This window comes from Macrosteles quadrilineatus, unplaced genomic scaffold (genome assembly GCF_028750875.1).
Source record: "Macrosteles quadrilineatus isolate MER2022 unplaced genomic scaffold, UCM_ALF_1.0 Scaffold_5__1_contigs__length_97177068, whole genome shotgun sequence".
NCBI classification, from domain to species: domain Eukaryota; kingdom Metazoa; phylum Arthropoda; class Insecta; order Hemiptera; family Cicadellidae; genus Macrosteles; species Macrosteles quadrilineatus.
The window spans coordinates 44,929,725-44,943,740 of NW_026542598.1; the positions used below are offsets into that span (position 1 = coordinate 44,929,725).

General features: G+C 37.7%; 1 protein-coding gene across 1 annotated transcript; it reads right to left on the reverse strand.

The window, feature by feature from the left end:
• Positions 1–4,939: 4,939 nt before the first annotated feature.
• On the reverse strand, positions 4,940–12,664 carry LOC128994720 (uncharacterized). The gene is made up of 3 exons (XM_054419457.1): positions 12,609–12,664; positions 7,907–7,975; positions 4,940–6,914 (listed from the first exon to the last, which is right to left on the reverse strand). Exons 2-3 carry the CDS (start codon positions 7,966–7,968, stop codon positions 5,594–5,596), a joined length of 1,383 nt encoding a protein of 460 aa, XP_054275432.1. The 5' UTR covers positions 7,969–7,975; positions 12,609–12,664; the 3' UTR covers positions 4,940–5,593.
• Positions 12,665–14,016: the final 1,352 nt, after the last annotated feature.

Below are 14,016 nucleotides of genomic sequence, written 5' to 3' on the forward strand. Positions count from 1 at the left end.
TTGCTTTTTTTGATATTATTTTCAATAAATAATCTGAATGACTCCTGACGTTTAACTCTGCTAAAGGCAGCAAACATGTTTGTGAATAAATTGGTTTACTAAGGTAGCTTTGGTCTTTTGTTTGATGATGATAAAAAGGCTTCCCTGATTGAAATGTTGGAAAATGGCTTCGTCAAATATGAAAAGTCAAATAAAAGTGTTTTGAGATAAGCTTATTTCTTGGACATAACCACAAAATTTGCACCCCACCCCAGTTATTTTTTTAAGTTTATTCTCCTTTTGTACAGGTTTATCAAAGTTATTGTAAAGTAAAGACATCCCATTGACCAAACCTAACCCTAGATTTGTTTCTGATCAACATAAAAAAAAACTGATATTAGCCTAGTGTAAGTTATGAGGTGGTAATCCTCTTGAATATAAAAAAGGGCCTAAGATGCCTAATGACGCCTGATTACTAATTATTTTGCGACTGGTTAGGGTCCCATTACCCGGTTAGCAAAACCCATCTCGAAATTACTTTTCATCAGCATCTTCGACATGCATATCAGCACACATGGTATTTTAGTTTTACAGTACCACCGTCACTCAGTAGTTCACCACCTCAAACGCCACATATGGTAACAGAGCGTTAATCAGCAATGACGTTGTCTCTTCCTCGAATGTGATAAATTTTGAATTTGAAGGAGTTGATGAAGGAGATCCAGCGTGCAATTTTGTCAATTTGACGAGGGTGGTTTAGAAGCCAAGTGAGGGCCGAGAGTTCGAGCTTCACTCGGACTGCTCAGCCCTCCACACTCCACTTACATCCCTAGGGCCGAAAATCAGCTGTTCGCTTATTTATTTGAAACATTAATCTATATTTAACTGGCAGAGTACCCGTCTATGGTCTAAATGGTACGGGGTTGGCATATAAGTATTAAATGCTTATTGCAGTTATGGGAGAGGACACGGTTTAAGAAAATTTTGTTCTTTAAATTCATACGGTATGCTATAGTATAGCACAGCTACCATAGCCATAATGTTCTACCCTGCATCTAAACAATAGAAAAAAGAAAAGTTCTCATTGTGTACCACAGCTTTTTGTTGCTAGTTTGTTAAAATTAGCTGTTGTCATAAGTTCAAAAAATAATAGTGCTGCAACCTGTTGGTAAAACTTATAACTTTTTAATACTATTTAATATCATAGAACCAACTTGTGCAGTTAAAACAGCTGATATAATTCTTCAATACCTTTTAAATATGAGTAAGGTTAACATTCATTACAAGGTTAACAGGGGAAACTCCAGAGGCACTGGGGTGGAGCCCGAAAAGATTTTTTAGATAAGAATATGTTTATATGTTAATCGGGAATGTGAGCTATCATCATACCAAAATTCAACCGAGTTGGTTTAGTATTTTTTGCGTTTACTTGTCACAAACATCCGTCCATCCATCCATACATCCAAACTTTCTCACTTTAATATTAGTAGGAGTAAGAGGCAATTATCTTACTATTATAAAGAAGAGGTGGTGTCTGTCTGTGTGTCTGTATGTTTGTATGTATGAGATAAACTCAAAAACTACTGAACCGACTTGGCTCAAATTGCACACAAAGGAAGCTACAGCTCCGAGGACACATATAGAGCTATTCCCGCTACGATATTGACCTAGGGCTCTGCCCCGTGGGCTTTCAAAAATCTGAGGTGAGAGATTTAAAAGTAAATATTGATTGATGGTATCCATCAAAAAATGTAAACAAAAAATGTGTTAAAAAATGTAAACAAGCAGAACCAACTGTCAAATTAATTAATTTTGATTTCGCATTTCCATACAGCTGGTTCAAACATATTAAATACTGCACAGATATTAGAACAGAAAGGGTATGGATCATAAACATAAAAAAAGTTATGTCACTAGCCCGAATGTAAACATTATTTATCATTACTTAAATGAAACTGTCAACAAAACCTCATTTTCGGCCCTAGGGATGAAATATACTATTACAAGGAATAAGCCAGACTCTCATCCTGAGTTTTATGCGAATTATTTTTACATACATTTTTGTGTGAATAGGAATAAGATACCCCTGCCGCAGCAAACCTGCAGACTAAGAAAATATTTCCATTTGCCTGATTATTATTTCACAAAAATAAGTTAGAAAAATACACTATTGACAGGTTTGGTACTATTGTGATAGCTTTTCGTTTACAGTAGCCTACAAACCATTCAACATGTTAATTGATTATAGCTTAAAATCTATCATTGAACTGTATCCCAAGTAGCCTATATAAGTGTTCCGAGTCTGAGTTAACAACAACGTACTATTATCAATTTAACTAATACGGTTCAATTTCGTTTCTAAATTAAATGGTAGGTGTGAAACCATTCTTAAGCCATTTTCAAATAACCAACATTGTCTCTTTTGCATATTGGCCCCGTTGCAAAGGCACTGGTATTGCTGCTAGTATGAGTATATGTTACAAAGTATCTTTGGAAAACCTATTCACTGTCATTGTAGAATGCAGCTAAGTGGCCATATAGATAAGAATGTTAAAAGATAATTTTATACAATTAGACTGGGGAATCTACTATATGAAATGTGTATGTATATAATGGGCATGTAGTTAACTGAATTCTTCCAGGAGTTTTTGACTGAGATGACCATAAGTGGATTAATCCGCTTTATCATAACATAGTCTCCGTTACATAGGTACTGATATTTCCTCTTACAATTACAATTACACTATGATAATTAATTTTACATGGTTTCATGTTATGGAGCTCTTGGTCGATCTTTTTAAAAAGGAAGTCTCTCTTCTCGTTGGTTTTCCTTCTACTCTTTGGGACTTCCGTAGTGTTTGGCCGAACATGAGCGTTTGACTGCATCGATTAAAAAAAAATTCAGTAATGAAAATAAACATTAGAGTGCGGCGACGAGTTATCACGCATTGCGGTAGCACCCAGAGGGGAGGTAAATGCTCCGTGTTGGTATCGGCATTTTCAAGTTGGCCACAGACATGGTCGACTGGGCATCGGGTCCCAGTGACATTCCTTTATCCAGGATGGAGGGGTGTTTAGCTCTAGGAGAGATGGAAGTACATCATAATCTCTAACCTACCTGTGTCTGTGGTTCTTTGGGCTTCGGCCTGCTTGTTGTGTGCGACCAGCATTCAGTGGGCAAATCCTCGACTTTGGAAGTAACCTTTCCTGGAGGTGAAAACGGGCAAGTACCCGCAGCTCACGGGGACACTCAAGGGCAACGTAACTTTCCGCAGTGTGAGGGCAACGGTTTGTAGGTACTTATGCAAACCTATCCCTGTCTCTGAGCACGGACGGTATGGTTATCTTGAGTGTGGGGGGTTCTTCCCGGAACCTCAATTGAGTCAAGGGTGTCGCCACCTCTGGTGGATAGGTTCATCCGGGTGGGTCCCACTTCTATACCTGCCTCCTTTTGGGAAACCCTGATGGCCTGGCAGTGATGTTGGGTCTGACGGGCAAACGAAGTAGATCGGGTGCTGGGTCCGAGCCCGCCAGGGGTATCTGGGGATCTATCGCTCTGGATATCTCTGGTTCCCAGCAATGGGTCAGGCCTCGATCGGGCAGCGGTGTAAATGGGAGGTTGGGGTTCCCCCCGTCAGCGTGCTGATGGTCCCCTTCCTCCTGGCTATTGATGGCGGGTTCTGCCTGTCAGGGATTAGATAGGTCCCGAGTGTTGCTTGCACTAAATGCGTCGGGGCGCTCTACTATGGACCTCTAGGTTCCGACCTAGTGGAACCCAGGTGGAGTGACGCTTAAACAAGCAGCCGGAATCCCTGGTTAGGATTGAGGGGCAACCCTCTTTCCGAAGGGTCTGCTTCGGCAGCCGGCGAGCCTGATGACCTTAAGTCATCCGCCCATGATGTGCTAAAGGTTGATGCGTAAGCTTCGGCCTACATCATGGGGCCCGGGTATGTCCTGAAGGATAGGTACCGGGTAAGCAGTCAGGGGGCTTCGGCTCTCATGACAACAAATGTAAATAAATAAATAATAATAATAAATAATTGGTAGTCCGCCACAGGTCCGCTGTGCAGCCCAGATGAGAGGAGGGAAGACAGCTGTTTTCATTATCCGAATACGTTTACGTTGAATAATCTCAGAATTTAGTTATCACGATGCTAGCTGGCTGGGTTTTACTATTTATACTTTTCATTCTACCACATTTTTTATTGACGATCAATATTATTGTTAACAACTTGTAACGTAAAAATTGTATCAACAGTTTGAAACAAGCTGTTAGCTGTTAGTTAAACCAAATTTCATTGAAACTAACCATTCACTAAACATTTATCTCTCGTAACTCTCTCGTGAAATGCCACTGGCGTTGAAATAAAAAAAATTAACAAATTATAGTATAGCATTTTAAAAATCAAAACTTAAAGTAAAAAACTGAAATCCTAAAATAAAATTATTTGGAGATATAGCCTCTGGATCGTTATTGAACATAATTAAATCTAAGGCTTACCTTACGATCCAATTTATGGATATATAAAATTGGATATATAATTGGATGGATATATAAATTGGATCGTAAGGTAAGCCTTAGATTTAATTATACAAAATTATTGCTTCGACATTCACTTCCTTTCAAAATTATCTTTCTTTCAACACAAAAATCAAATTTGTCAAGTTGTGGATCAGAATCATGAAAAAACCTGTGACGTTTTATTATATACGATTGGTGCCAGCTGGTATAAAACTGTGACGTCTTCTTCAATGTCCAAAAGTCAATTACCAGGCTAAACTCTTAAAATGCAGTTTTTAACACTGAGTCTTCATTATTTAAATACCATAGATCTGTGGATATGGAATGTAACGGGTGTAATGTGTGAGTGAGATAAGCAGAGCCTCTAGCCTGTCGCCACCTGTCGGAGAAAGACCTCAATTAAACAGAGAAAGTGAACAGAAAGTAAGAGCGACCATCCAAACGTAAATCATTTATTAACAAGTATAAATAATATGTACAGCTTTGGTTTACAATGTTTTACGATAAATAATAACAACGAAATAAAACTACTCTAGAAAAATAACATATCTAGGCCTAATAGTACCGGTGAAACGGTTTAACAAAATAAACAATAAACAAGCAAAACAAAAACATAACAAAAGCAAAACAAGGGTGAAAGGTCACGGAAAAGAGAAAAATAAATAAAATAGGTACTCGAAACTAAACAAAAATGTGATAATTCTCTATTAAAACAATTTCTTACAAAGAAACTGTTCAATAATTTTCAAAACTGACGGTTAATAGTTACAGAAATAGTGCATCGTAATATACGAAAATATCTACAAGTAGTGAACAACGAGGCTTAGACTAAAAGGTATATACATCATCAATACTTGTCCTATACACAATTTGCATTGACACATTAGATTTACTTACAGATATAAGCTATAATTGTACTAACGTATTAAGACTATGTACATTTAAGGCAGTAATGTGTGCTTCGCGTAGTAAATGAAACTTATATTAGATTATTGGGATAGTTAACCCGTAAAATAAATATACAACCTGGCCAAAAAGAGTAAAATAATATATAACTAAACCCGTTTTCAACTGTTCTCCTGTTCGTATCCCTCACTTCTTCACCTTCCACCCTGCAACCCCGTCGTCGATCACTTCCATGCCTTGGCCGTACCCGATGTCCGGCTCGCTGTAGGCCCGGTGGCTCCTCTTGCTCTCGGTGGACTTCCTGTCGAGCGTGCTGTAACGGAAGTCCTGTTCCGAGTAGTGCGACTGATACTTGGGTCTAGTGTCTGACTCCACCAGCTGGTAGGTGTGAGAGACCGGGTCCCAGTTGTACACCTGTCTAGTGCTCTGAGTCTCCTGCTCTCTAGATACTACAGGTCTGGAAGGATGGTTGACCGCAGCCGCTTGAGGCTTGGGTCTCAATGACGTCGTCCATGCCCGAAGGTCCTGCGCTCTGGTAGGTCTCGGAGGCCACTGGAAGTGCTGCGTCTGCAACGTCTGCTGCTGTTGGTTCTGGTGTTGCTGTGGTTGGTACACTTGCCACTGGTTGTCTTGACGAGGGGGACGCGGGTTGTTCCACTCGTTCGACTGTTCATGCCAAGAGGGTGGTGGTGTGTGGGACTCCTCCCCCCAGGAGATCGCATCCGAGTGGCTAGCCGAGTCTTGCCACAGATTCGTGTGCACGTTGGACACCTCTCCAGGCCACAAATTCTCCTGGGATTCTTCGTGCTTTTCAGGGTGTTCCACGTGGTGTTCGTGATGTTCGTGGTGCTCTTCCTTCTGCGGCTGGTAACGCACTCTGGTCCTGACATGGTCGGTGTATTGTCCGATCACGTCCTTCGGTCGTCCTCTAGGCACTCCAGGGTTATACCCGCGATTGTACAAGTCCGCGTGACGATTCAGAAACTCCTTATCGTACTCCAGAGGTAGCCTCTTGGAGGGTATGTCGAAGTAAGGATAGTCTTCATCTCTGTGGTCGTATTCGTCGTAGTCGTCAGTCGGGATTTCTTGTTCGTAATCGTCAAACTCCGGAGGGACTTCTCTGTACGTCGTGGGTCTCCTGGGAGGTCCTCTGTAGGGTCTCCTCTTTTTCTTGTACCTGCTGTAAGGCGAGATATGTGGTGGCCTCCTCGAGGGGATGTAGTTTTTGTACTTGGTAGCGTACACGGGAACTCCATATGACGACGGCCTCTTCCTGTAGCTGGTGGGGCGCTTTCTTCTACGCCTGGAGGAGCTGCGACCTCTATAGTACTTGAGAGCTCGGCCTTGTCTGCTGATCTCCGGGACAGGACCTACCAGAGGAAGGTTCTTGGGAGGGAAGGCCTGCTTCAGGATACGCGGTGGGATTGGCACCAATGAGTAGCCATAGTCCTTAGCATACAACGCCTTCTGAACTCCATAAGCTGCTTTTATGAATTTTGGAGGTGTGCTGGAACAAAAATTAACAAATTAGTAACTGAATACCACAATTCGGTCACTTAGATCTATCATCACTCTGTTGTCACTATCCAAAACACTTATTAGGTTCTGTATTTTAAATATTTCACTATAGAAGTTACTTAAAATATAATCAAATCTGATCCTGTTGGACAAATACGACAGAGTTAAATATGATTAAATATTGAAATAAGACCAAGTCTTTAGACCTTAACATAATGCATTATGATCATGATGATGTATCATGATTGCATTTAGAAAATATTTTATGGTCAACCGAATATAAATCCTTTATGAAATATCTTGACCTGGTGCTTCTTATAACACAGTCTCAGTTTACAATTTAGCAATCTAAAGATTCTTCATGCATCTGTACGGTTAGATAACGTTTCCGATTGGGTATCCATTGCGTTCAAATTCTGGCAAGGTTGGTATGAGTGTGAAAAATACATGGACATGGAAAAATACATTATTCATCAAGCAATTTATGTAATGAGCTATTTGATATCTTGTTTGGTATCCGAGTTAATAAATCTGCGTAACCATCAAACCCATCCTGCAAAGCTCGTGCCGATTGGGATGGAATGAAGTGCAAGAGAGATAGATAATCTCCTCCAAAACTCATCTTTCGCTCCTCTGAATACGTATACTAAATTATATTACTGTAAAGATATACAAAGGCGATTGTGCTAGAGTTGTAGGTTGGGAATTTGTTTAAGTAGCTTGAACACACAACGTGACCTGTTGTTTTTATGGATATCTTTATGTGTATGTGGTGCGGGTGTTGATACAGAATAAATAATTCGGTGATATGGCATACTGCAAATGTAATTCGGTATGAGTGTCGTTGCTACGGAATTCGATGCTATAGGATTTGATGCTATAAGATTCGATATTATGGGATTCGATGGTATAGGATTCGATGATATAGAATTCGATGTGATGGGATTCGATGCTATAGAATTTTATTCTATTGTGACTTACCCAGAGTCGGCGCCGTGTATGAACACCACGGCGGCAACAAGCAGTACAGCGCCTGCAGCCATCGGCCATCTGTAAAATGCAAAACCATCATTAAAGCGTATTGTACTGTATCACAATACAATAGTGTACGAGTGATACACAAATGTACTGCTACATTCTACAAAAAAATCATAAAATCTGTATTGTTAAATTTATCTTACACATACTACACAGTACAAATTAAAAAAAATGCTTGAATATGCATAAGATAAAAAACAAGAAGAGGTACTCTGCAAACTTAAAGAGATGTTGTCATGTGTAAAATACATATAGGCCCTAGTTGAATCAATTAAATAAAATAAATAAATCCGAAACGTGTTATAATACAAATAATAGTAACACAAATCATTAAACACAATACAAAATTTCTCACAATGTAAGTTTTGCTAACAAACATTTTTAGATTTATTTATAATTCAAAATAGGTCCTTCCAATATGAGTTTGCCATTGTAGACTCGTATAAAAAACAGCACACGAGTTTATTAAGAAAAGTAATTGTAAAAACCCTCTAAAATAATCTTCAAACAATCGTTACCACTCTAGACGAAGATCTGAACTACTGTGTTCCAAAAAAGACATCTCGTTAGTTTGATTTATTAAGATGGGCGAGAGATTTGCTGAAGAAAGTTACTGAGTGAGCGAGCCAAGTCTACTCGACGATAAATGAGCTAATAACCTGAGGCGAGTGATAAATAATGGTGAAGACAAGTTAAATGCGACTTCTGGAAAACTTAATTCTTCAGTTTATATCTTCATCCACACCTCAGGATTGGTATTTTGAGTATTGATACAAATATATTCGGTGTGTACTTAATCTGAAGATCGTTTTAAAATAACAACTTGCGTGGTGGAATCAAGCCGCAGAAAACGGTGTTGTCAATAATTAGTGATTTATTTCGAATACACGGTCTTATTAAGGGTAATAATTGTGAGCTATTTTATGTCACATTAAATCTTTTGCCAAAAGATTTAGGAGAATGTTTGGTTCGGAATCCAAAAGTCAATGGTAGCACGTATCAAGCATTCAGTAGTTGAACAAAGAACTTTTGAAACAATAAAAGGATAAAAGGATAAAGGATAAAAATTACAACGATAGTAAAATTTTACTACTTTGTGTCCAAATCCACATTTTAGGCGTATGAAATACATGCATTTGCTATTAAACTAGTAATTATATAAACCAGAGTTGTATTACTGATGACTTTATATACTAGAAGCATGTTAATTTATGGATTATCGCCACCTTTTAACCTGAAGTTGTTATGTTAGTTTGTGTCCAGTAACGTTTTAGTCGTCCATAACGTATCGTGCCAGAATAAAAGCAACATATTTACATACAAAATTGTATATCTGGTTAAAATGGTTTAAAGGTGTAGAACATATAGCCAATCAATAAACACTATAGATACACCAGTAAATAGTTTAAAATTGTCTTCAGGTAATCCATAAGAAGTAGCTTTTTGATGGTTCAAAACTGGACCCAGCTGTTCCTGATCATTGGGCTTTAAATAAATGATCCTGACTAATGAAACAGCTGATCTTAGTCAGTAACAAAGCTACACAGGTCATCGCACACCATTCTACACTAATCCTTCATTCATATTTGGATTAAAATACGCACCTAGGTGGCGTTCCCATCTCAATGATTGATTGATTTATGTCAAATCAGTGAGTGTATGATTAATCTGTGGTGTCACAAAGTCCGAGTTTGCAATTATTTCGCTCTTTTCAGGCTCTAATGTTCAAATTGTGTTTACCGAAAGCGTGGCGGAGGAGTCGTTATAGTGAAATATATTCTGGACCTACATCACCTGATATTTAAGATTAATGGTTAATAAAAGGTGGACATCAAAGAGACAGGGTTTGGGTGGCTCGCTCATGAAAAAAATTATAAACGCCAATGGCTTAAATGGATTAAAAGAGTCAAATATTTTTTACATATCACATAGATCCTTCCAAGACTTCTTACCCAATTTGTAGTCCCATTATTAACTTTAACCCAAAACTGAAGGAAATCAATTGCTACGTACGTACAGGGTTGACGATACCAGACATTCATAATCGACCAAGAGTTGTCTCGGCTTTCACGAGTTTTAATTTGTGGAGTTGTCTAGAGAGAGTGAGAGGGCCTGTCGTAAAATGAACCGATGAAACCAGAGCAAGCAACAAACAAACGAGAGGGAAAACTGAAACACGGAGTCAACGGCTCAACAGTTGGGTATAAGACAAGCCAACAAAAGTAGACTTCTCATCCCATTGTACATTTTGAAGCTCGTTTTTCGTGTCTAGTTCATGTCCGGTGACACTGGTCGCTAGTGACGACGAAATTTGTTTATATTATTTTAGGGTTAATTTCATGATTTGTGCTTTCCTGTTTGGTTTTGTAACTAGAGGACGAGTAATTGTTTATGATTAGATCGTTTTATTTGGTTAAATGAAGTTGTACATGACTAAAATAGCAAGAAACAAATTGTAAACAGAACACGACCTGTGCAACGGACAGAACTAGCAATTCATTATGGCTCACTTAGCAAGTTAAACATGGTTAACAATAATTATTCGTCATACCACAGCAAAAAGAGTTTTTAGCGAATTTCCCATATAGGGAATAAGCTATTACCGTAGTACTCATGGTAAGACCTGGACCCGAGACCGATCTAATTTTTCATTTTGAGGTCCCTGGAGGCCAAAAACACCATCCGTTCAAATTCATATATATATATATATATATATATATATATATATGTCCGTTAGCGCGATAACTCGAGCAAAAATGATCCGATTTTGATGAAATTTGGTACAAACGTGTAAACCTACGTTTATTCGAACGAGTTCGCGATCCAGCATAATCGGACCATGGGAACGGGGGTTTATGGGGGGTTTTATGGGGTAAAAATGGGTTTATCCCATTGTTCAACCTAAAAACAAAAAAATTTGCGATTTCTTTCTAAACCGTTTTGTAGAGCTTAAAAAAAGAAATAATTTAGTATATTGAAGCGCTGTTGTATGCCTAACGGTCACGGAGAAAATTCAAAAATAGTGTAATTAAAAATTCCCATGTTATTCTTATGGAGAAAATGAAAATTGTTGTAGTTTACTTGTTTATGGGTATATATTGATAAAATTTGGCAAATTTATTTATTTCATCCTATACTATTGACGTATGGTCAAAAACACTTTTTACCTTCCCCGTAGCAGCAAACCTAAGCACTCGTTAAATCTAATGTTATTTAAATAGGGAATAGTATGTCTTATTTATGGAAATATTTTAGTAAAAATGTAATCAGACGAGTTGAAATTCGCTTAGTCTGCAGGTTTGCTGCGGCGGGGGTATTTAATACATGCGTCGTGGGTCTACGCATAAATAAAACATACTCCCTAAGATTTCTCATCCTTATGGAGCAGCTGAAGCCAATTGTGTCGTTAGTTCTGTCCGGTGCAGTGTGGAGGTCGTGTTTTGTTTACAATTTGTTTCTTGTTATTTCAGTCACTTTCAGACCTCGCTTAACAAAATAAAAATATCTGATCATAAACCACTCGTCCCTTAGTTGTGTAACCAAACAGTAAAGCTCAAATCATTAAATGAAACCTAAAATAATATTTAAAAACTTCGTTGACACTAGCGATCAGTGTCACCGGACATGAACTAGACACGAAAAACGAGCTTCAAAATTTACAATGGGATGAGAAGTCTCTGAGAAGACCTGCTGAAATCTTTGACGTAAGAAATATATTTTGACCGCTTCTTAACTTTGATTGTTAGCAATCAGTTGTATCGATTGTTTTCAATCGCAGTGCATCTTTGCACTGTTGTTTACTTGATTCAAATTTGTTTATGCCGAATAAAATAAGATGGATGACTCGGGGTAACGGTTTATTGCACTGAAGCCCAAGAGATTCAATAAAACTGTAAATCAAAATCTCGTCATATCTGTATATATATATATATATATATATATATATATATATATATCCATCTATACAGTACAATCTACACAAACCTAACCGTAAGGACGAAATAATATGGTGAGCAAACATATGCTTGGACACGATAACAATCTTGGAAACAAGATAGCAGTCAATTTTGGACCTTACATGAAAAACATGTTATTTGTATCTGAGATTGCTGAAATAATTATGCAATATGGCGAAAAATATAGTTCATAACACTGGAAAAATGTCTCCTCAACCTTCCTCACTTCCTCATGAGCGGGTGTTGAAAAGGCCACACACCCTATAGTAGTGAAATATACGATTACTGTATAAACTTTACCTACTAATATACAACTTTTACTAATGTTTTTAGTGTTTATTTCTTTTTTTGACGTTATTTTTCAAGGGGATGGTCTAAATACTGTCTAACGTTGACTTTTTGTTATTATTTTACTTTCTACCAATTTTTCTAAGTACAAAATCTATTTTTTATCGGGTAGGCCTATGCAGGTATCATTAGGTCCACAAAAAATTCTTCTAAACACTGCCAAGCAAAATTACGGATTTTTTAAAACGCACTTCTAATTCCATCAGTGAGAGTAACAGTAATTAGGTATGTGTTATCTATAATCTCAACTCATACTTAATAATTTCATGTTGCGGGGTGGCTAATCAGTTTGGTCCTTCGTGACTGATACTGAAACTGAAACTGATGAATCACTAACTCACCAATGATCTCCTATCAGCCCGTCGGTGAACTGTTCCTTGAACTCATCTCCAGGAGCTGGAACAACCGTGCAATCAAGTCAGTTGATTTAGTAAACTGTTCTTAATTATAACATGTAATTAATGGGTTTAACTGAAGTAAAGGTTAACAAATCTGGTCCCAATATATAGACGGAGTTCCCACCTATATTAGATGTTAATAAGCGCATTGAAGATTAGATATTAGACTCCAACTCGCCAGGGTGCATCTTTTCACCCTTCCATCTTTTGATATTTTTAACTGCCTATTACATATCAGTCTCCAATCCGACTTACATGCAAATTACATGGCCATCCTCTCAAAAACACGTACGGGTAACTTACACTTACTCACAATAACTACAAATATCTTAGTATACAATTTACAACTACCCTCTTCCTCAGTAACAATTCCTATGAAAATTCAAAACCTAGATCCTAGATCCCAAATCCTAGATTCATGGCTGAAATCCAAACGTTTCAAATCTGTAGATAAGTTTTTGTCATTCAATTATTAGATACGTGTTTAATAAAGCAAGATCAGGGTTACTGCGCGCTTCTGAAAATGTACTGTATTTCATCTGTTTGTTTTAGTGATCGTATGCTATGTTATACTGTTTTGGACAGTGTCAATTGCTCTTATGGATGAAAGAGAATAACGATATTTTTATATAAATTTTCATATTGTAAGGTGACGATGGATGAAGGACAAGAATAATGAATAATGAAGGCGGAGTGTTGAATGAATGAATAATTAACAGCCTTGATACTGACTAAGATCAGCTGGTATAGCCAGGACCAAACCCAATGATCAATGATCGAAGACAGATGAATCCAGTTTCCATAAGAGCCCGTCAAACCAAGAAAGTTAATTCTGTGATGTAAGCATTTTTCACTCTGCTACCCTGCTTAGTTGATATAAGTATCCAAAACCCAAAGATATTACTGAAAAGTGCTTTGAGAACATAAAATGAATTAAAAATGCTAATAATGAAGTTTTTAATTGAAAATGCCTTGATATAGATATAAGATGCTAGGACATTTTCTACGTAAAAGGGGGAAAAACGTAAACCAGACAGAGGTCAATTTGAATATCCTCAGTAAGAAAAAAATAACAAAAAAATAATATGGATTATAACAATAATAAAATCAGGTAAAATTCTTTCGGCAACATGCAGCAAGCCATCTGGTCCATTAGAAGTCATTGAATCCGTCCAATTTTCGGGAATGCACTTTGTCCAAATACGGGACAAATGTTACTTTTGGTTACCAGTGTATTATACCCTGTAGGGTTTTTAACAGAGAGGGACACAGCTGATGCTATTTAGGTTAGGTTTTTACGTCACGTAAACAAACCTTACCTGAAGGTTACATGACTTTTTGGTGTCTGAAT

What these genes read in the sequence shown, in the direction of transcription:
- LOC128994720 (XM_054419457.1), bottom strand. Translation starts at nt 7,968, where the DNA reads ATGGCTGCAGGCGCTGTACTGCTTGTTGCCGCCGTGGTGTTCATACAC. An exon ending in ATACACGGCGCCGACTCTGG is followed by an intron (nt 6,915 to 7,906) that starts GTAAGTCACAAT and finishes TTTTTGTTCCAG; the next exon opens with CACACCTCCAAAATTCATAA.